The 24,375-nt window shown below is 37.5% G+C and overlaps 1 protein-coding gene and 1 pseudogene across 1 annotated transcript; both read left to right on the top strand.

Annotated features, from left to right (window-relative positions):
* LOC106408143 overlaps positions 1-24,375 on the top strand; it is a 37,483-nt pseudogene that overhangs the window by 961 nt on the left and 12,147 nt on the right.
* On the top strand, positions 630-3,977 carry LOC106404985. Its single transcript, XM_048762059.1, has 9 exons — positions 630-1,298; positions 1,887-2,160; positions 2,246-2,360; positions 2,452-2,576; positions 2,662-2,743; positions 2,834-2,945; positions 3,022-3,179; positions 3,251-3,371; positions 3,473-3,977. Exons 2-9 carry the CDS (start codon positions 2,001-2,003, stop codon positions 3,641-3,643), a joined length of 1,044 nt encoding a protein of 347 aa, XP_048618016.1. The 5' UTR covers positions 630-1,298; positions 1,887-2,000; the 3' UTR covers positions 3,644-3,977.

Here is a 24,375-nt window from a genome sequence, read left to right as displayed (position 1 = left end):
TGGGAAAAGGTATTAATTTAGCAAAAACTATTTCCTATATATTCCATATTTATTTACGATTTACAATTTGTGACTGGTGACCAAGAGAATGTGGAGGAATACTATGTTCCTTAACATTCTTTAAACTTTTTACCTGAGGAATAAGTTTTCCTTTTCATTCATCTTCATTCATTTATTTGTATAGAATTATAGAACAAATCAATTCCTCATTAATTTTGATAAGGAACCATCATTCCTTATCATTCCTAAAATTTTATTCCTACTCATTCTTTTCTTATCCGTTCTTATTGTTCCTATGATGGTTACCAGTCACACAAGAGTTTTCACTTATGCCTAATTCTTTGTATATAAATCTATCCTTTATTTTGCTCAATAAAATATATCCTATTATCCTAATAGTAACTAATTAAGGGGGGGGGGGGGGGGGGGGGGGGGGTTATTGGGCAAAGAATTTTAGAGGAATTATTAAATTTTGAGATTCCATTGTTATTGGTTTGTGAATTTTTAAAATCTAAACAAAATCCATTGTTATTGGGATGATGATTTTTAAATTCCACTCAAAATCCTTTGTTATTGGAAAAGTTTAATTTTCATTGATTTTAAGATCCCACTATATAAAAGGGCTTAATTCTGGATGTTCTGAAGGGAGCCACCTAGGCCAAATATTCTCATCCAATCATTTTGCCACGTCACTTTCCAATTAAAATCCCACATATTCGAACGGGCTTCGTGCGGGCTTACTCAATCTCTGTTATGTGGGCCAGATTATTCAATTTCTCCCAGCCCATCATCCCTCATCTCCGTATTGGCGAGACTCAAGCCAAAGCTTCCAAAGCTTTCTCCTCCTCTCAACAACTCTAATCGCCGTCTCCCCATTTCTCTTTCCCCCATGTCGATTCAATTCCTCTTCCACAAATTTTCCCGCAAAACGCCTCCGATGAAAGGGCTGAAACTTCAATGTTCTTCCTTAAAGCCTCCATTCAAGATCCATGCGGACCTTCCAGATCGCCCCTTCGCCTTATATCTAGATCCCTATTTAAACCCTCATCTCTGTGACCTCAGCGCTTACCCTTTTCTTTCTTAACTCAGATCGTTAGCTCTCTACCATAATCATGTCGAAAGAGACCGCAATCCGCACCGGCGAATCTTCTCCTCCCCTCCTCTTCCGACAAGTCTCACCGGGACCCGGAGATTCCACCTTGCAGTTTAGGCTTTTTCATTTCTGGGAAGCTCGCAAGAATGTCAAAGGAGTACCAGGGATCCTTCTTGGGATGGAGATGCTCATGATCGATGCGGAGGTAATCCTTCATTTCTCATTATATTAGCTTCCATTAGGTTGAGATGTTAGCGTATGTAGTAAAAAAAAGTAGATTGATTTAAATAAAAACTGGGATGATTCGTTAAAATAAAAACTTGATTGGATTGATTCGATAAAATAAAAACATTTTTTGATCTGTTTGAAATATGTTAGCGTATCTTTGATTTATTAGAAACTGGGATGATTCGTTAAAATAAAAACTTGATTGGATTGATTCGTTAAAATAAAAACATTTTTTTGATCTGTTTGAAATATGTTAGCGTAACTTTGATTTATTAGTGGGATTTGTTTTTGTTGCTTTAAACGTTGTAATTTTAATCACTCTGGAAAACACACTTGATTTCTTGCGATAGGATGAAATAATATTAGCTTCTATTTCATTATATATTAGCTAATCTTTGATTGGTTTTCCTGTTCATTATTCACTTGAGTGTGCTTCGATAGATATCAGATTAGTACAGAACATGACTTCGTGATAAACCAAAACTGTGAAGTTTGTTTTTTGTTGCCTTATATCAATCTATTTGAGCGTTTTCAACTGACACGATATTGTATCTCTGTTCTGTAGGGGACTTTAGCTCAGGGGTTCATCGGTTAGAACCGTCGGAGCCAGTATGAGAAAGAGCTTGAGCGTGGGAGGATCTACACATTGACAAACTTCTTTGCATCCAACAGCAAGGTGATGTACCATGTTGCTGATCAGAGGCTGGTAATCTGCATCTCACACGACTCTGCCCTGTCAAAATATGAAGAAGACATTGAAAGCATTTTGACAGAGCGCTTCAGAGTCCATTCCTTTTCAGACTTTGAAGCAAACTGCGATCTCAGAGGGGATCTTCACGGTAAGGTTTAGAATTTTTCTTAGCATAAATCTAAACATATATGCGTGTTATTAAACCCATATATGCGTTTGACTGTTTGTTGTAGATATTGTTGGCCACCTTAAGCTGGTTGATGGCCAGGCTCTCCATCAGCGTCCGGTTTTGTGCACCAAGGATGACTCAGTTTCTCGGAAAGTGACGGTCCATTTGCAGCTTAAAGAGTAAGCTGTTGTTGTTCGACCAATTCATATATATCATTTTCTAATTTATGAGTCTTAGTTAAATTAAACATCTACTCTTTATTAACTGCAGTGGTCCAGTAATGAACGTCTATCTATGGGACGAGGCCGCAGAAAGTTTCCGCCTGAAGTTTGACGCAAGTGCAACCACTCCAACGGTTCTTCTGGTCACAACTGTCAATCCTAAAAGGCTCGGGGGTAATCTCTTACACTTAATATAAGAACTCCTGATCACCCACACTCACTTACATAAACCTACCACTAACTGCTCCTGTATTGACAGGGAAGTTGTGCTTAAGTTCCATGTCCTCTTCAAGGGTGTTTTTGGACGAAGATGTTGACCCCACCAGGGAATACTTGACCTTGTTAGTATTAGCTAATGTCCTCTTCAATCTATATATTAGTATATTATGTGTTTAACTTTGATAATCGCCTGATTTAAAATTCTTACCAAGGTTGAGTGCGAACCCTTCTGCCACTTCTTTGGTCAACCCTGTTGAGGTTGTCAAAGCTGAGACTCTCACAATAAGTGAGATTGCTGCGTTCCTCAAACGTGAGCCTGCTAAGGTAAATCCCATTTCGTGATTAGAATCAAGCACTTTTCTCAATTTAGTTGCTCACAACTATTGGGATGTTATTTTAGGTTGCCTACTTTGACTGCATTGCCACAATTGATGATGTCAAGCTTGGGGCTGAGTGGTATTACATTGCTTGCAAAGATTGCCAGACCAAGCTAAACCGTGGTCCGACAACCTTGCTTTGTCCAAAATGCCGCAATGAAGATGCTACTACATTAGCCAAGTAAGATTCTCCTGTCACATATGTTTCCATCCGACAATGTATATATACTAATCACTTGCTATTTGAACTAGCTATCGGGTGGAGCTTTCTGTCTATGATAATGAGGAGCAGTGCACGTTCATCATCCTCGGAGATGCTGGAAAAGAGCTCACTGGCAGAAAAGCATCAGAGTTGATTGACGCCTATGTTCAGGTAATTGTTGTTCTGTTGATACATGAGCAGATTTTCATAATCTTGACACATATTATAATCATAAAGTCTACCAAGTTGATAAATGAATTTTATTACATTAGGAAAACGGTGGAGATGAGGCTGAGCTTGAAGTTCCACTGCCACAGTGTTTTATTGACACAATTGGCCAGACAAAAAAATTCAGGATCAAGGTCTCCCCCTACAATTTCACTTCAACCCGACTTTCCTTGACCGCTACCAAGATAATCTCACCAGCAGTTTTACCACCATAAAATACGCCACTCAGCACGCCACTTTCTCTTCTTGGCGCACAAAACCCATCGTCCAGGAGCTGAAGTGGAAATCTTAGAGGTAGCTGAGAGCAGTGGTGGTGGTACTTCGGCCACTGACGACCAGAAGGAAGCTAAGCGTATCAAGCGCAGTGGCTAGATCTCATACACCAAAATCACTCCACCAATGGCTGGTACAGACTGCCCAGTCAGCATGCTTCCCTAATAACAGTCTTATTTCTCTTTAGTCATTTTGTTTTCCATTTTGCTAAGACAATTTCATTTTGCTAAAACGTTATGGATTTCTTATCTTATTAAGTTGTTTGGTTTTCATTCCTACCTTGGTTATGCAGTCTTATAAATTTTATGTATTCGTATTCATTATTGTATTATGAAGAGGTCAACATAATACAATGCATGAATTGAATAAGGAAAACGTACGATCCATGCATTGATACGTTTGTGTCCAGCTGTTAATTATTACAGTTCGATCTACCACAAATAGAATATTAATTGGTTCAACCTTAACTGACTCAATAGAATATTCTTCAAACCTAATAACGATACTGCCATATTTCATGCCAATAAAGAAGACTGCATTCATTAAGAATTTAATATAATATATACTACCATTAATACAAATAACTAAAGATATGTAAAAACCCACATAACGTTTTGAAAAGAAGTATTCAAGTTCTTGCATTAATTAGGTCTACACACATATCCATCGCCTCTCAGCCAGATTTCGAGTCAATCTAATATTCCCTGTAAGATTTTTTGTATTACGATTATGTATTTGCTTTCTTTTATTTGTTCTGATTTGTTATTCTGTCTATAAAAAAATGTGTTGTTGTTTCTGTTTTGCTTTGCTGTTGATAATCCTGTTGAGTCTTGGTTTTTCAATAAGTTGTGTACAAGTCACTACCCCCGAAGGAAATGTTAATTCCTTTCTGATGGGTGAGGGATTGTGAAGGATTTCTATAAACTATACAAAACATTCACAATTTCTAGAGTGTATAAATAAAAACCTTAGAAAACATTAGAAAACATTCACACTTTCTAACCGTTTACAATTCCAAAAAGCTATAGAACACGTTCACAAATAACCCTTGAGTGTTTAAACATTCAAAAATAACCCATTATTAATTTTAACATTCACAAATAACCATTTATTCTAAAAAGGTATATTTTAACTTATTCTGAAAATAATGGTTATCTATATTTCAGTTAGTAAAATAAATTCAAAATTTCACTCCTATTTGATACTGCGTTATTTAAAAGGGTTATTAAAGTCTGATTAATTAAAAAAAAAGTTATATATGGGATTAAACTCTTATTAGGTATTGCGTTCCCGAAGGCAGACAGTGATTGTTGATCTGAGCTTTTGTGTTCTCTGTAAGTTATTAGTGTATTATTTATACAACAGGATTTCACTTACTCTAACATTATACTGTTCTTTGTTTTGTTTAAGCCACAGCTGTCCCTCAACACCATGGTCAAAAAAAACTCCAAAGATCCTCCGCTTCTAGGAGGTATTTGAATTTACAATTTATTTTTGGATCAAAACCATTATTAGTATTGATATATTAGTTTAAAAAAAAACTTTATTAGGTCATCATTGTAATTGTTTACAAATGAATATTTTCATTTTATATAGTAATGTTGTTTTTATTTTAAATACAAATTATAAATTTTTAGATCAAAATGTTTCATATAATGGTAAAATAACCCTTATATCGTAGATATATAAATAATTTACAAATCTTAAAAATAATTTTGTAAAAGTTTTAGATTATACGTTTTCAAATTAGAATTTTTTTAAAACTCCATTCATTTATCAAGTTCTATGTCGATTATACTTATTTAATATATCTGTCTTATCTTTATAATCATAACTTTGGTTATTAATAAAAAACTTATTTCCAATATCAGAGTCATCAAGTTCAAACACAACGAAACGTAAACGCGGACGTCCACTAGGAGTACGGAATAAAGTGAAAGGTATACACAAAATTATATCACTTAATCCATCACTGTTTAGTATTTTTCAATTATTATAAGCCCAAATATAATAGATACATGCCTCGACTACTTGCTCCAACAAAATAATTTCATTTATTTATTCTTATTCTTCCCGAACAGCTCCAGCTGCGGGAACTATGCCACAACATTATGCCCCACAATACTTTGACTGTGAGTTATCCAGCTATATCACACCAAAAACAAATTCTATATTAATATATTTATGATGGTTTGTGATTATGCTAAGTAGACACAAATATTTTACTAACAATGCTTTTATGGGTAAACATTTTACCCTCTATAGGTGGCTGCGACGCGCGTTATACACGGTACAAGATTCAAAATGATAACATTTTTCTTTTTGTTAAATATACCATCTGATTATTAACACATAATTTAAATATTAATACATGCAGTGGCAAGAACAAATGTCCGTGCCATGCGAAGGGCAATATTACTATCAAAACGTACATCAAGAAGGATAGAAGGTAACCATCAAATAATACAACTACAACTTCACAATAAAATAAATAAATTATGTGGAGTAACCAACAACAAGTTTTTTTAATAGGACCCAGCGCAGCTACGCCCGCACGAAATCATCGAATCGGCAGAGCTAAAGGAAAAGGTACATATTTTCCTACTTTAGATACATTATATGTTTACCTATTAAACCTCCAGTAGAATATTTTCTATGTACAATTCTCATATATAGAATATTTTCGACTTTTGTTTACAAAAATTAACCCCACAGGGAAAATCACCAAAATGTCATCAACAGTCATGGAGTCTCCTATGTCTCTCATGTCTCTTACATACTTTGTCTAATACCCTGAATATTTATTAAAAAAAATCAAAAAAATTATCTTAAACCATTATTTTAAGATAACATGTTCTCAAATTTGAATTTTAAATATTTTTCCTCCCGAAATTAAAAATTTTCCAAATTAAAAAAAATTGATTCCCCCAAATTTGATTCACCTAATTTGACAATAGTTTAACAAATTATTTTAAAAATTGATTTCCCACCTATTGATATTTATCAATTAATTTACATAATTTTAAACTTCAATCCCCAATACCGACCTCTTGATTCTTACCAATAAGTTTCAAATTAGGTAACCCCATGAATATAATTGTATGCCTATTTTCTAATGAAACATTTTTCCTGTAATTTAAATATAAAGATATGTACAAAATTTTTTTTATTAAGGAGTGGTTTAGAGAAATCTGTTGAACACAAAATAAAAAAAAAAAAAATTTCTTGGGTCAACTAACCACTTACCTGATAAGGGAGTTGCCACTTATTCTCAATAACTATTAAATCATCTAATAGTCGTGTCTCGACTCTTTAAATTTTACAGCCCCTTCAGATGCGTCATCCTCCTCTGAAGCAACAAACAACCCAATTTTAGAATGTCCATCGTGTGGTGCTTTGGTCTGGCAATCCGAGAGCACCGAAAGAGACCCTAGAACGAAGGAGTTACGCTTTACCATTTGTTGCAACCAAGGACAGATTAAACTTCCGCCTATGAGACAACCTCCACCCGTGTTAGAAAAGCTACTGCAATGTAAACAATTTCGCGAGACCATCCGAGTCTACAATGCCCTCCTAGCTTTTACATCTATTGGAGCGAATATAGATTACAGTGTTGTTTTCGGGAGGGGGCCATTTACATTCCGTATTCAAGGGCAAACTTACCACCGTATCGGATCCCTCATTCCTAAGCCACGTTTACCACCCAAGTACCTGCAGCACTATATTTTTGATATAGCAAACGAAGTTAAGAATTGGCTGGAAGCTTTAGGCCAAACAACCTCCGAAGGAAAAGCAACCGAAGCCACATTAAAAGTCCTAATAGAAATGGTGGATACCAATAATTGCCTTGCAAAAGTTTTTAGGAGGGTTCGAGATTGGTACGAGGCAAACTCTGAAGAAGATTTTACAATCAGTCTCATATCTGATAAAGGGAAAGGCAAACAATATGACTTACCCCAATCATCTGAGGTTGTTGGACTAATTGTCGGCGAAATGTCAGACACTATATGTGAGAGAGATATAGTCGTCAAGTTTCAGTCAACTAATTTGACGGAGATACGAGATGATCATCCACTATACATGAGCCTCCAGTACCCACTTCTGTTTCCTTATGGTGAGTATGGTTTCAATACCAAAATTCCGTTGCATTTAGAGGAAGGAAGCTCGAGGACAAGAAAATTTGTCAGTATACGGCAATTTTATGCCTCTCAAATACAAACTCGGTTAAAAGAAGGAATGACACTCATTAAGTCTGGGCGCCTCCTCCACCAATATGTTGTCGATGTATATTCTTCGATCGAGGAAGATCGTCTTCGATGGCATAGGATCAATCAAGACGTTCTAAGGGCTGAATTATACAGTAATGTTTGTGATGCAGTCGGAAAAGGTGACTCCGATGCAAGGACGGTTGGTAAGAGGTTTATTCTACCACCGAGTTTTACTGGTGGGCCCCGTTATCTGATTGAGAAATATCATGACGCAATGGCGATATGCAGACAGTTTGGGAATCCAGATTTATTCATCACAATGACGGCAAACCCAAATTGGAAAGAGATAAAAGACCATCTAGCAGCATACGGCGGTGATAGCCCGAATGACAGACCAGATATTGAGTGCTGAGTTTTCAAAATGAAACTAGACCAGCTACTAGATGATTTTAAGAAGGGAACATTCTTCGCCCCATACACAGCAGGTATTCTCTTTAACTGGAAAATTTAATTCACATTTATCTTCATATAAGTAATTCAAGTCTTTTTTATACCAGCTCTTCATAGGATTGAGTTCCAAAAAAGAGGTCTTCCCATGCACATATTTTGTTGTGGTTTGGAGACCACTCTAGGACACCCAGCCCAGAAGAAATCGACAAGATTATTTCAGCCGAGCTTCCGGACAAGCAGAAAGACCCCGAAGCCTATGAATTGGTTGCAAAGCACATGATCCATGGGCCATGTGGACTCGATAGACCTCGATCACCATGTATGGAGAATCATGTATGTGCGAAGAAATTTCCCCGCCCATTTACTGAGTCTACATCAATTGATAAGTCTGGGTACATAATATATCGTCGCCGGAAGAACGAAAATGCTAATGTTTTAAAGGATGAAATTCTTCTAGACAATGCTTCTGTCATCCCTTATAACATAGAAATCCTGAAGAAGTATGCAGCTCATATAAACGTGGAATGGTGCAATAGGACATCCGCTATCAAATACCTTTTCAAATACATCACAAAAGGAGTCGACAGGGCGACAATTCTGGTTGAGAAAGGCCCCAACCCACCGACATCCGAGAATGGAAGCGACCCCCAGACATCCGAGAAAGGCAAGGAAAAGGTCAAGAAAGCAAGGAATGAGATAAAAGAGTATCAAGACTGTCGATACTTATCCGCTTGCGAATCCATGTGGAGGACTTTCGCTTATTCTATACATAAACGCCAACCATCCGTCATGAAGTTGGTTGTCCATCTGGAAGGTGAACATAATATCACAATCAAAGATACGGATAACCTAGGAAGAGTTATACAGAAATCAGGCATTGAAAAGACTATGTTCACCGAGTGGATGGTTCTATGCAGAACATCCGCGTTCGCCCGCACCTTAACGTATGTCCAGATTCCTGAGTTCTTCACATGGAACAATAGCTCAAAAGTCTGGTCAGAGAGAAAGAGAGGAACTTCAATTGGTCGGGTTGTTACTGTACATCCCGCTTCAAGGGATCGTTACTATTTGAGGATACTGATAAACAAAGTGAAAGGCCCGAGAAGTTACACAGAGCTTAGAACCTTCAACGGTGTCACATATCCCGATTTACCTGCTGCGCACGAGGTCTTCTCGCTAACGATGCTGAATGGCACGAAAGTATGGCCGAACTCAACACATGGGGTACACCTTCTCAGCTAAGAGAAATGTTTGTCACGTTACTTATCTACTGTCATGTTGCTAACCCTAAGGAATTGTGGGATAAGTGCTGGAAAACCCTGAGTGAGGACATCCTCTACAAGAAACGTAAGGAATTCAAACACCCGCAGCTAGAAATAGATGATGCTAAGCTCGAGCAGTATACATTACTTGAACTCGAGAAGGCTTTGCGGAACCAAGAACACACCCTTACTGATTTTCCAGGAATGCCTACTCCTGATCCTCTCCTACTTAAAGAGCTAGGTAATACTTTGTGGCAGCAAGAGCTACAGTATAATGTCGCCGAGGAGAAGAGTAGACATGACACCCAGTACACGTTGCTCAACCGTGAACAATTGGACGTCTATCAGGCTATTATCGAGTCAACTCAGGAAGACTACGGGAAGCTATTTTTTGTCTACGGGGCTGGAGGCACAGGCAAAACATTTTTATACCAGACAATCATTTCAAGACTACGGTCAGAGAAAAAGATAGTCCTTCCCGTTGCTTCATCTGGAATAGCAGCCCTACTACTACCAGGCGGCAGGACTGCCCACTCCCGTTTCAATATCCCAATCGATCTAAAGACCACATCCACCTGCCACATTACACCTGGAACTATGCTCGCAGAGTTAATAGAAAAGGCAGCTCTAATCATATGGGATGAGGCACCTATGACACACAGACATGCTTTCGAAGCCCTCGATAAGTCCTTAAGAGACATTCTTTCTTTACATGATCCCAAAGCCAAAACTCTCCCATTCGGCGGAAAAATTGTTCTTCTAGGAGGTGATTTCAGACAGATCTTACCAGTCATCCCACAAGGCACCAGAGCTGAAATTGTGTCTGCCTCCATAAGTCATTCATATTTATGGGAATCATGCCACAAATTCACCCTCCAGAAGAATATGCGCCTCAGCGAAGATGAGAAAGAGTTCTCCAACTACGTCCTGAGGGTTGGCGAGGGGAACCCCCTACCTACTGAGGTCAATGAATTTGATGAAGATGAAGAAGATCAGCTCATTTCTATTGACCGAACGTTGGTCGAGGAGCTCAGCTCAGATCCTCACAAACAAATTCTAGAATCTACTTACGGGCGAACTGACCAGTGGAAAGGAACCAAGCAAGACTATACAGAAAGGGCTATCCTCACACCAAGGAACAAAACGGTGGATGAGATCAATGAATACATGATATCTGAAGCTGACGGTGTTTCAAAGGAATATCTCAGTTCCGATAGCTTCGGTATAATAGACACCGACTCTGCGAACAACGAGACATTGTACCCAGTAGAGTATTTAAACTCACTGAGCTTTCCAGGCCTGCCTGCACATAAGCTTACATTGAAAGTGGGTGCCCCTTTCATGCTCCTAAGGAATTTAAATCAGAAGAAGGGGTTGTGCAACGGAACACGTCTGTTGTCACTTACCTAGGTGAGTGTGTTATTAGAGGTGAAATAGTTACATGCTCCCATATTGGACATAAAGTGGACCTTCCAAGAATCATACTATCGGAATCAGTAACTAAACATCCGTTCACCCTAGAAAGGCGGCAATTTCCGATCAGGCTATGTTACGCAATGACAATTAACAAAAGTCAGGGTCAGAGTTTGAAAGGTGTCGTACTGTATTTGCCCCAACCCGTTTTCACCCATGGGCAGCTCTATGTTGGTCTTTCCCGAGTTATTACCAAGTCAGGCCTCAAAATTATACAAGGAAATGATCAAAAGATAGGAAGGGTCAAAAACATTGTCTACAAAGAAATATACAACGGTTTACCAGGTAATCAAATATTATTTGCAACCCAGTTCACAACATTATCCAAAAATACTCAGCTCCTTTCTCTCTCTCCTCCAGAATCACGATCCGATGATCACCCAGAGCAGGCTTCCCGGAATCTTCAACAACTTTCTATACCATAAGATGCAAGCTACCAGTAAGCCTTCCGGTCCGAAACTCTTCAAACCCAATAATGAACCTGTGCTAACAAAATTGTTTTTATCTATAGGTCCGTCCGCAATAGAAAGTGGCCGCTCTACAAGACCATTCACAATAACCCTACAAGCCATCGTCTACGGCTTATCTTATTTCATTTCTTTTTCGTTACCTACTAATTACTATTTCCTCCGGAGAATTACTTATTTCAACTGTCGAACTATTATCTTTTGCATTTTCTATTATTTCAGACAATTTTTTATTTCAACTGTTTTCTATAACAATGTGCGAACCGCCTAAGTTCCTTTTAATCTTAAAAAAGTACGTCCAAGATAACAAAACCTCCTCATTTCACACACATCCCCTGTAAATTACTAAAAATAACTAAATTCTACTATCAAACCCACCCAACTAATTTACTACTACCACCTATAATTATGGCCCGGCATACTTAAAATTTTAAAAAAACCATGACAATACTTAAAAAAAAAAAACACACCCTAACTATGTTCACTTCAAAAAAAATTTAAAAAAAATGGCGCAAAACAAAATAATTCTCATCCTTATCTATGTAGCACAGGCAGCACAAGATCAAAGCAACTGGGGCAACACCCTCAGACCTCATCCAATAATCGTTAGGATCCTTAGGGTCTGGCCCATCACAAATCACAAAAATAAAGATGTTTTCCTAGGAACAACTTTCATCTGTCTTGACATCCAGGTTTGTCTAAAATTCCTATTTTTAATTATTCCAACTATATTTCAAATGATTGCTTCTAACCACTAAACAAGAACAAAAAATGGAGGGGAAGGTGCCTATTTCTACGTCTGACACAATGTACCAACGCTTCGAGGAAGGGAAAATTTATCACATTAGATATTTTAATCTCCTCCCCAATAACCAACGTTACAGGCTTACTGATCAACCATACATAATCAATATCAAAGAAACAACAACTATTACACTGATTCAAGAAAACATTCCACCGATCCCTTCATACATATTCCGGCCCCAACGCTACACCCAGTTGATCAGCTTAGCAAGTGAAACCAACTTCCTACCAGGTAAAAAAAAAAACAAAAACTCTCTCACATAAAAATAAATCCTAATTTTTTTAAAAACAACCAAATTATTCCTACAGATGTTGTTGGCCGCATTTGCCTCATCCAAGGTAGTGATTTATATAACCACTACACATATTCAAAAATCATCATTGGATTGCGTTTAGACAGGTACAAACTTTTTATTAAGTAATAATTGGTTTACAACTAAACAAAATCTAATACAATAATTATTTGTAGATCAAAATTGGTACGTCTAACTTTATGGGACAAGGAGGCGTCTAATTTCAGGGAATTACATCGCATATCAACAAGGAAAAACCATGTCGTAATCATCACAAGTATCATTCCACGGATACATGAAGGTAATAAACTAAACATAAACTTTACAAAAAACTAAATGCTAACAAATATTTCACCTTTTTCAGGAAAACTATCACTCACAGCAACACCTAGAACGCGCTTCTACTTTAACAACGAAATTGATATCATTCAACGCTTCCAAAAGAGGAATAAACTGCTATCCTAAGCCTCATAGCAAACGCCACAAGACTACTTTTAAAACATTTACGTTACAACTTCCTACATCAATTAAATTGTCACACACAAAGATTATTTTCTCATTCAAGTATCGAATTCCTCAAAACTATTTATTATTCATTCTTACAGTTGTTTTTTTTTTAAAAAAAAAACACCGCTTCGAACTTCTCCCCTGTATAAAAAAAACCAAACTTAACTTATCCTTTCAGAAACCGAAAAACACACAATTTTAATTCACCTGATTTTTATTAAACATGTAATCCGCGCACAGCGCGGACGCCGGCCCTAGTTAAATTAAAATCTATTGTTATTGGGATGTAAATTTTTTTTGTTTTTACTCATAGTACTCAACTTTGAGAATATCATCTATACCCATAAGATTTTTGAAATCAATGTAATAAAATACACTCACATACAAAAACTCAAATTGAAGAATAAAATAATATACAAATCACAGCTTTAATATAATACAATTCACAATTAAAAAAATAGAAAAAAAAATAAAATTTAAAATAAAAATTGTAAAAATAGTTTTAAAAAGCACTTTCGAATTAAAAAAAAAAACATTTCAAAAATAATAATTCAAATTTTTTTTACAAAAATTCAAATTTAAAACATATATTTCGAAATTATATAAAAAATATTTTTTTATTTATTATTATTTATATATCTATAAAGTAAGAAGTAGAAATTAAATTTTTTGGCCATTTTATTTCTTGAGATTTTTTTTGTGACAAAAACTTTTTTAAAAGTTGTTTAAGAATTATCTTAGTTGAAATGATTTTTTTTCCATTTTTTTCTACCACCATTAATTTCTTACTTTAAAAGTTAATAACAATCAATAGCTATACACAAGTAATGAAAATCTATGTAAAAAAGTATTTGATAAAATGTGTTAAATCTAGTTAACTTGTAAAATTCTCTCAACTATTAAAATCATCAAATTCCACAGAAATTCATGTTCCAATAACCCCGTATAAAAGTTTCCATTTTTCTCTGTTTTAAAATTACCAATGATTTCTTCAGGTTCAGGGAAACTCTCTTACGACTATAGGGACATTGCTTCCTCTCCTTATAACGAGTACTGGAAAGAAGTAAGAAAGCTCGCGGTTCAGCAACTTCTCAGTAATAGACAAGTTAACTCGATTCAACCCATCGAGGAAGAGGAGGTCAAGAATCTGATGGATCCCCTCGCCAACGCAGCTTCTCAGAATAATCCAGTTAACTTGGGCGACAAGTTACTTGCTTTTACTGTAAGTGTTGTATGCAGGGCATCATTTGGTGTGGTTTTCCAAGGACTGTGCTCAACAATGATAATTTCAACAAGTTAATCCGTGAGGCACTTGAGATATTGGGAAGTTTCTCTGCCTCAAATTTTTTCCCGTACGACTGGTTAACAGGTTTACAAGGACGGAGAGAAGAAGTTGTGAGAGATCTCGATGCCTTCTATGAACAAATGATTAATACACATAGACAAGAAAAGAAAGAGGGGAGTGAAGATTTTGTGGGCATGCTTTTGAGGTTATCGAAAGAAGAAGCTGTTCTTGGCAATGACAAGCTCACAAGAAACCATATCAAAGCAATCTTGATGGTAATTAATGAAAGATTTGAAAAATACTTGTTAGAATACTCAAGGTCTGTCCTGGACATAGGAAGTTGAGACATTCGCCTGTGAAAAATTTAAGAAACAATTTAGATAAAAATAAGCGACCAAATTTATTTAAAAAATTGTTTTTATTATAAGTGCATGTAGACTCTAAAATAAGATATGAGATTCTGACATGTTCTTCATGATTCTGTTAACAGAATGTTCTTCTGGGTGGGATCGATACATCTGCAATTAGCATGATGTGGACAATGGCAGAACTGGCGAGGAACCCAAGAGTGATGAAGAAAGTTCAATCCGAAATCAGAAGCCATGTCAAGCACAAAGGAAGTATCACCTTCGATAGCATAGACCAGCTACCCTACATGAAAATGGTGATTAAAGAAACATGGAGGCTACATCCTGTAGTACCTCTTCTGCTTCCAAGAGAAGTAATATCTGAGTTTCAGATCAACGGCTACACAATACAGCCCAAGACACATCTTCATGTGAACGTATGGGCTATTGGGCTTGATCCTGATACACTACAGGAAAACAGCGGTATTCTGACGGACATTCCGACGGAAAATGAAATCCTCGGAATATCCCGAGGAATTTCCGAGGAAATTCCGAGGAAACACAAAATTGGGTTTCCTCGGAATTTCCTCGGAATATACCGACGGAATTCCGAGGAAATATCAATCCGTCGGAATATTCCGAGGAAATTCCGAGGAAAAATGGGTTCCTCGGAAAAAACCGATGAATTCCGAGGAAATATTATAGCCGTTGGAGAGCCGTTGGGGGATTTTACAAAATTCCGAGGAAATTCCGACGAACTAGCCTTTTCCCTCGGAATTTCGTCGGAATTTTCTCGGTCTGTCGGCAGGATTTAAACTATAAATACAAGCACTCCTCTTCCTCTTCATTCACTCCATATCTTCATCCTCCCTCTTACTCTATTTACACACGAATTTGATTCATAAAAAATATGTCTTCTTAAAATTATTTTCGTTCTTGGATCGATCGACCTCATTTGGATCCGAACACGAGATTGCTTACGGAAGAATACCAACGAGGTATAACCGAATTCATGGGGTTAGTTCACCGACAACCGGAAGAAAAAACAGGTATGTTAAGATGTCCTTGCTCTAATTGTAAAAATAGAAAGGTTATTAAAGAGTGGGATGTTTGGACTCATCTATATTTGAGTGGGTTTACACGAAGTTACAAAATTTGGTATCATCATGGGGAAACTGATTATGAACATGGTAGTACTAGCGAACCTCAGCCAGCGGTTAGATTAGAAGAACCAATTAGAACGGATGTAGATTATGGTGTAGGTACTGAGCAGATGGTAAATGATCATTTTAGAGGGGAAGATTTACCCAATGCAGAAGCTAGGAGATTTTATGATATGTTGGATGCTGGAAAGCAACCATTGTACAAAGGTTGCAAAGATGGTCATTCAGCTTTATCATCTGCTACAAGATTGATGGGCATTAAAACAGATTATAATTTGGCTGAAGACTGTGTGGATGCGATTGCTGATTTTGTAAAAGGTATTCTACCCGAGGATAATGTAGCTCCTGGTTCATACTACGAGGTTCAGAAACTCGTAGCTGGTCTTGGTTTATCATATCAGGTAATAGATGTATGCAGCGACAACTGCATGATTTATTGGAGGGCGGATGAACAACGGGTTACATGCAAATTTTGTGGAAAGCCTCGTTATAAAGATACGAGTGGAAGAGTTCCAGTGCCATATAAAAGGATGTGGTATTTACCTTTGACGGAAAGGTTGCAGAGGTTGTATCTGTCTGAACGCACAGCGCAACCAATGAGATGGCATGCGGAGCACTCAACAGATGGTGAGATCAGACATCCTTCAGATGCAAAAGCGTGGAAGCATTTCCAATCAAAGTATCCCGACTTTGCGTATGAGAGAAGAAATGTCTACCTTGGATTATGTACTGATGGTTTCAGTCCGTTTGGCAAGAGTGGAAGACAGTATTCTCTATGGCCCGTCATTCTTACACCATACAACCTACCCCCAAACTTGTGCTTGCGACGAGAGTTTTTGTTTCTCTCGATTCTCGTTCCCGGACCAGAGCATCCTAAGAGATCACTTGATGTGTTTCTTCAGCCACTAATATATGAGTTGCAACAACTATGGGCTCAAGGTGATGAAACATACTATGTTTCGTGTAAAGAAAACTTTCAAATGCGGGCAGTACTAATGTGGACAATAAGTGATTTTCCAACATATGGTATGTTGTCTGGATGGACAACGCATTGAAGGCTATCATGTCCATATTGTCAAGATAACACTGATGCTTTCCAACTAAAACACGGAAGGAAAACGTGTTGGTTTGACTGTCACAGGAGATTCCTACCACCTGATCATCCATATCGTAGGAGTAGGAATTTGTTTACGAAGAACAAGAGGGTGTTTGACAGTCCACCTCCGGAAATTTGTGGGAAAGATTTGAAGATACAACTAAGAGATTTTGGTGCAGAAAGGACGCCAGACGTCGGTGGACATGAGCGTTTTCCGGTAGATGCTGTTGGAGAACTACATAACTGGCACAAAAAAAGTATTTTCTGGGATCTGCCATACTGGGAGGATCATCTGCTAAGGCATAATTTAGATGTCATGCATATTGAGAAGAACTTTTTTGACAATCTCATGAACACGATCCTTAATGTTCAAGGTAAAACAAAGGATAATTTGAAGTCAAGACTGGATTTAGTCGATATATGTGCTCGTTCAGAACTTCATGTTGATGAGAATGGTAGGGCTCCTTTTCCCATATACCGACTTGATGCAGCGGGAAAAGATGCGTTCTTTGATTGGATTTCAAACGATGTGGAATTTCCAGACGGTTACGCATCAAATTTGCGTAACTGTATCGACAAAAAGGAAGGAAAGTTTACTGGCTTGAAAAGCCACGATTGCCATGTAATGATGCAGCGCCTCCTTCCGTTCGCCTTCAAGGAACTATTACCACGAAATGTTCATGAAGCAATTGCAGGGATAAGTGGTTTCTTCCGCGATTTATGCACGAGATCAGTGACTCTTGAAGGTATTGAATATTTGAAGACTAACTTAGCCGTGATTCAGTGCAACCTTGAGAAGATATTTCCTCCCTCATTTTTTGATGTTATGGAGCATCTTGTTATTCACCTGGCAAGAGAATTGGAACTTGGTGGTCCTGTGCAGTATAGATGGATGTATCTGTATGAGCGGTATATGTTCCATTTGAAGAAGATGGTGAAAAATTTAAGTAGGGTGAAAGGTTTTATAGTCGCACAGATGATCAATGAAGAAACTTCAAACTTTGCCGAGTACTACTTTCCAGCAGAAGTTCAGACCAAAAACAGAAGACCTGCTCGGCATGATGATAGAGGCGAACGGGCAACATATCATGTTACGGTTCCAGACATTTTCACAGACGTTGGACGACTTAGCGGAAAACCAAAGGACCGTCGACTTACTGAGCAGGAGCGCAGTCATTTGCAAACATATTTGCTCACCAACTGCGAAGACGTTCTACAATATGAGAGGTAAATAAATGAGCTTACAAATTTTTATTTTAACAAGTTGGAATTTAAATCTTAATTAATTACATTATTGTCATCATATACAGGATTTTCATGGCAGAAAAGCGGTTCGAGTATAGATACGCCACAGAAGACGAACTAGAAGAAATGAAGCAGAGAGAATTTACTGGATGGATGTTTACTTATGCGAGTGCTTTAAACAAATTAAAATATATTTTATCACATATTTATACTAATTCACATTTATTGATATAACATATATATATGTGCTATTAATAGGTGTCTGCTGGTTTGGCCAGAGGTGAAACATTTGACGATTGGATACGTGAGATGGTCGTTGGACCAAACTTTGTTGTGAAGTCATATCCGAAATTTTGTACTCGAGGATATGCATTCACAACTCAGAAGAGGAGACGTTCGAGTACGACTTATGATGTTGGCGTTTGTTCTGCATCAGGAGATGATGTATACTACGGACACATACATGAGATTTTGGAAATCAAGTATTTGGGCATGGTTGGATTGCGCTGTACTGTTTTCTATTGTGATTGGCACGACAACACTCCAGATCGAGGTGTGAGAACAGATGCATTTGGTGTTACATCAGTAAATTCGAGACGAAAGCTGCAATATTATGATCCTTTCATTCTTGCTTCTCAGGCCGATCAGGTAATTAAATGTTAATTATTCAGAATGATTCATCATCATGTGTATTAATTTATAATTTTTCTAAATGTTACAGGTTTGTTATATCAAGTACCCCCGGGTAAGGAACAGAGATGATCCATGGGTTACAAGACTCAACCCGAGAGGCCGAGTTCAGGGAAGTTATGAGCTGGAAGACCCACTACAACCAAGCACATCCGGCAACTTAAGTGCAGCAGAAGATTTAGCTGGAGTTGGCGTTGTTGTCGATTTAACCTACTTTGGAGAGGAAGCCGTCGTTCACGTAGAGGATGAACCAGTGATTGGAGAGTTTCACCAAGATCCAGATTCAGATTCATCTGGTGATGATGACTCAGAAACAGACTACCATTGATTTTTTTTTTTTTTTTTAAGAAATACCGAGGAAATTCCGAGGAACACTTGATATAACCTCTTTCCTCGGATATTAGTTATTTGGTTTATCTAGCAAGGCAAAGCTGAATACGAATTAAAAACTACTCAAAACACAACCAAATAAAACGAAGAAACCATGTAAAAGAAATACGAACTCATAATTAAGAAAAAAAAAACTAAGTTCAAAATTAACAGAAAATAAGACCATAAAACGTTAAAATAGAAAAGAAAATAAAATAGCGCGGTCGGAAATCAAATGGCAATACTGGCCGGTGATAGCTCCTACTCCTCGTCTCCTGCTCCAGATGTTCCTGCATCGTTGGGTCTCTTGGACCTCTTTCTTACCCTGTGTGTACCACTCGAACCCGAACCAGAGCTGGATGGAGAGTTGTCCCGATGAACTACATCATCCTTTTGGCAACGACACGGCCTGATACGTGAAATGGCAGCCCATATCTTGTGTAGCATGTCGTTGTTTGTCTTTATGCTCTGATCTCTCCAATGTTGCACTACAAGAAAACATCAAGGATTCTGAGGGAAAAAATCGTCGAAATTTCGTCGGAATATCGTTATTTCGACGAAATTCCGACGAAACACGTCGCCGGAAATAATTCCTCGGAATTTCTTTTTTCCTCGGAAATCCCTCGGAATTTTCCGACGGAATTCCGAGGAAATAAATTTCCGAGGAAATTCCGAGGATCCCTTGTTTGTCGGAAAAGTCCTCGGAATATACCGAGGGAGAACTTCGTCGGGATAATTCCTCGGAAGTTCATCGATCGATGCGTGTTTGGACATATATACATCGATCGATAGGAGTATACCGACGGACTTTTTCCTCGGTTTATTCCGAGGAACTGTTCCCTCGGTATATTCCGAGGGATCCGTTCCTCGGAATTTTCCGAGGGAGCTGTCCCTCGGAAAATTCCGAGGGAAATGTCCCTCGCTATATTTTTTTAAAAAAACGGATCGATCGATGCGTTTTTGTTCAAAAACGCATCGATCGATCTAGTGAAAAATATAATTAATTTCCTCGGAATGTAAAAAATATTTATTTTTTTGAAAAAATAAAATTTCTGAAATTTAAATTCGAAAATATGAAATTAAAAGTAAAATTGAAATCATATTAATTAATATTCAAAGTTTTACAAATAAAAATAAAACATTCCGAGATTGGGGGAAAAAAAAACTACGGGTCTGGCACGTCCGGGAACACCTCGTTCGGGTACATCCTCTGCATCATCTCCATCATTTGCTGGTTCAGCCTCCTCTGTGCCTCATAGCCCGCCTGTTGAGCCGTCATCTTGGTCTCCAACAAAGATATACGATCATCTTTGTCCTTCAACTGAGCCGTAAGTACTTCTGGATCAACAAAGGGCGGTGGTGCAGAAGAAGGAGGAACCGACCGGGTGCGACGACCCAAACCGACCAAACGTCCCTTCTTCTTTGGAACCGACTGAATAGAAAATAGCCAAATTTACAAATTTAAACCAAGAAATAAATGAATTGAACTTTAAAAAAAAAGAACTTACGGATTCAACGATTTCGTTGATTCGAAACCGGGACAAGTTGGTCGAAGCCGTCGAAGCGTCATCCTCGGTTTGAAGCTGAGACACTTCGTCTACCACCTGAGTTTGGACCAGGTCGACCACGTCCCTCACAAGACCGTCATCAATCTGGCCGGTCTTCTTGTTGGTATACGCCCTCCTCATTAGGGCGAGATCATCAACCGGCTCGCCATCATTTTCTTCCGCCTTGAAAAAAAACATAAAATTAAAGAAACATTAGAAATTAGAAGAAATGCACAATAAATTTAAATTCTGAAACTCAAATAATTGAAGAAAAAGCGGTTGAACTTACCATGCGATCTCCGAGAGTGGCAATAGATTGAGCACCCAAGTTATGCTTGTAGATGCCCTTCCCTTTACGGTCGCTCCTGCGGTTGGTGGAGTTGGTGGAAGAAGTTTCTTTCGTCTCCTCCTTATCCCAATGCGCACACAACTCCTTCCAGACCGTGTCGTTCATCGACTTTGGGACCTTTTAATTAAAAAAAAAAAAGTTTAATAAATTAAAAAATAGTTTAATAAATTAAAAAATTGTTTAATAAATTAAATCGAACCTTATTGATTTCCCACTTCTTCTTCCACTCGTGGATCTGCTTCCCATAGTTGTCCATTACTTTATGGACGAAGTGGTGATAGATAAAGAGCGTCTCATCGGAATTCCAGTTGAACTCTTGCTGAAAAAAAAACACAATTAGTAGAAAATTTATATTAAAGATTAAAAATATAAGTAAAAAATTAGAATACTTACCGCAAACTGACGAAACCACAGAACCTGCTTGTCGGTTGGGAAGTGAGTGAAAGTCGGATGTCCACTGTCGAGGGCCGAGTACATCATACGGTTGATCCATGCGCTGATCCCGTTCCCGGATCGGTTGAACCTTATTAAAAGAACAAACGGTTAATAATGAATCCAAATTTAAAGAAAAAAAAATGTTTAATTACCATGTTTGACCCCGTCCATGTGGATACGGAGTGAGATACGGAAGATGGTCACGACCGGGCTGTTGAACCAACTCCGCAACCCTCATCACTCCCGGAGGACCCGGAGGAACAGGAGCGGATGCAGCAGCGGGAGCGAGAGGAGCATGAGCGGGTGCAGCAGAGGGAGATGTATGGTTGGAGCTGTGGGGCGAAGGGGAATCCTGAAAATGGCTGGAATCCCGAGACTGGCTCCCCGTACCACCACGACCACGACGCTGTCGAGGCCGGGTTTGATCATCATGAGACCTGTAAATTAAAAAAATATATTTAATAAATACAGAAATATATAAATTAATTTTTTTTATTAAAAAAAAATCCCAAATAATTTAATCACAGAAAAAGATTTATATATATTAAATTTTTTTAATAAATATATAAAAATAGTTCTAATAAACAAAAAATAGGTTTAATAAATAAAAATTGTTTAATAATTACAAAAAAATAGTTTTAATAATATATATATATATATATGAAAAATATTTTTAAATCCCAAATAATAGTATTTAATCACAAAAAAAGTTTTATAGATATTTAAAATGTTTTGTAAAATCCAAAAAATCGAATTTATATAGAAATTTTTTTTTGTAAAATCCAAAAAATCGAATTTATATAGAAAAATCGTTTTGTAAAATACAAAAATCGATTTTATATACAAAAATTGATTTTATAAATACAAAAAATAAAAAAATTATAAAAAAATTCTAAATCAATTCAACAAAACAAATTATTCAACCAAATCACAATTCTAAACCTATTATACAACCAAATCACAATCCTAACCAATCACCCTAACAAAAATCTATCAAAACTACACAAAAACCTAACAAATAGAACCTAAGAGAGTGGGATAGGGTCCTTACATGATTTGTGTAAGAGAAGAGGGAGATCGCCGGAGATATCGTCGGATTTCAGGGGGAAATCGCCGGAGAGAAAGAGAGGAGTCGCGCAGAGGAAGAAGAGAGAAATGGGGAAGAAGAAGGGGCTCGTGGTTATAAAACCTAGGGTCCGACGGACATTATCCGTCGGAATTCCGTCGGAATTCTAATTTCAATTTTCGCGAAATATTTGCCCGGTAAAATGAAAATATTCCGAGGAAATTCCGACAGATAGTAAAATATCCGTCGGAATTTCCTCGGAATATTCCGAGGAAATACCGAGGAACTAGTGTTTGGGGTTTCAAAACATCAATTTTTTTGCCGTATTTCATTTCTTATACAATTGTAATGCATACCATTGAGGATTCTTTGTATACATGAGCATAAACCATGAAATAACAAATTTCAAAACTAATTGAAAGTATTCCCTTTACCGTTCATTAAAAGGTATAAGTGTTTCTCTTATGTTGCGAGATTTCGTTCATACAATCGGAAAAGTGTTAATTATACGGTAAGGAACAAATTTTTGACTTCATAATGAACGTAAGACACTTAATAAGGGTTATATAGGTGTTATTCAAACGGCAAAACGTTGTTTTCGGTTTAAAAACCCTATTTCCTCGGAATTTCCTCGGATTATTCCGAGGGAACTCCAAGGAAACCCTCTTCTTCCTCGGAATTTCCTCGGAATATTCCGAGGAAATTCCGACGAACTAGTGTTTGGGGTTTCAAAACGTAATTTTTTTTTTAAAAACGCATCGATCGATGCGTTTTTGAACAAAAACAAATCGATCGATTACTAAGATGGACCGGGCCGTAAGATTGTGATCGATCGATGAGAGTATCCCATCGATCGATCGAGAATCTGAATTGTTCCTCGGAATGCCCTTGGAAAATCTTGTATGTTTTTTTAAAAACGCATCGATCGATGCGTTTTTGAACAAAAACAAATCGATCGATTACTAAGATGGCCCGGGCCGTAAGATTGTGATCGATCGATGAGAGTATCCCATCGATCGATCGACAATCTGAATTGTTCCTCGGAATTTCCTCGGAAAATCTTGTATGTTTTTTTTAAAAACGCATCGATCGATGCGTTATAGAACAAAAACGCATCGATCGATTACCAAGATGGCCCGGGTCGTAAGAATGTGATCGATCGATGCGTTATAGAACAAAAACGCATCGATCGATGCGTGTTCGGAAAACAGAATTATAAGGCAAAACCCGACCTTTTTGGATCTAAACCTTAGAACTCTCATCCCCTCCGATTTCCCCTATAATTCGCCCCCCTTTCTCTCTCTATAATCATCCGATTTGAACAATTTTGGGCTCTATTCCACTTGATTTTTCGAGCTCTACCTGATTCCTACACTCGTCTTCACCCTAAGACAGGTATACTCCGCGAATCTCCACATTCTGAAATCGTGTTCTTGAGCAATTTTTTGGGTTTTGTGAATTTCTTATTTCCGTGTTGATTCCTTGATCAAATATGCATGAAACAGATGTTTAAACATGGAATAGAACACAATTGTCTGTGATCAACGAGTTTGGAACATGATTTGAGATGATTTAGGGATTGAGAATTTTTTTCAATTTGGTTTTTTTTTATCACAAC

The sequence above is a fragment of the Brassica napus genome, chromosome C7, assembly GCF_020379485.1.
Source record: "Brassica napus cultivar Da-Ae chromosome C7, Da-Ae, whole genome shotgun sequence".
NCBI classification, from domain to species: Eukaryota; Viridiplantae; Streptophyta; class Magnoliopsida; order Brassicales; family Brassicaceae; genus Brassica; species Brassica napus.
Note: the sequence above shows the minus strand (reverse complement) of the source record. Positions and strands in the feature narration are given on the sequence as shown.

Coding starts and splice junctions, on each gene's coding strand:
- LOC106404985 (XM_048762059.1), top strand. CDS start 2,001: ATGTACCATGTTGCTGATCAGAGGCTGGTAATCTGCATCTCACACGAC. Junction 2,946..3,021: donor TCAAACGTGAGCCTGCTAAG/GTAAATCCCATT, acceptor ATGTTATTTTAG/GTTGCCTACTTTGACTGCAT. Junction 3,180..3,250: donor GATGCTACTACATTAGCCAA/GTAAGATTCTCC, acceptor TATTTGAACTAG/CTATCGGGTGGAGCTTTCTG.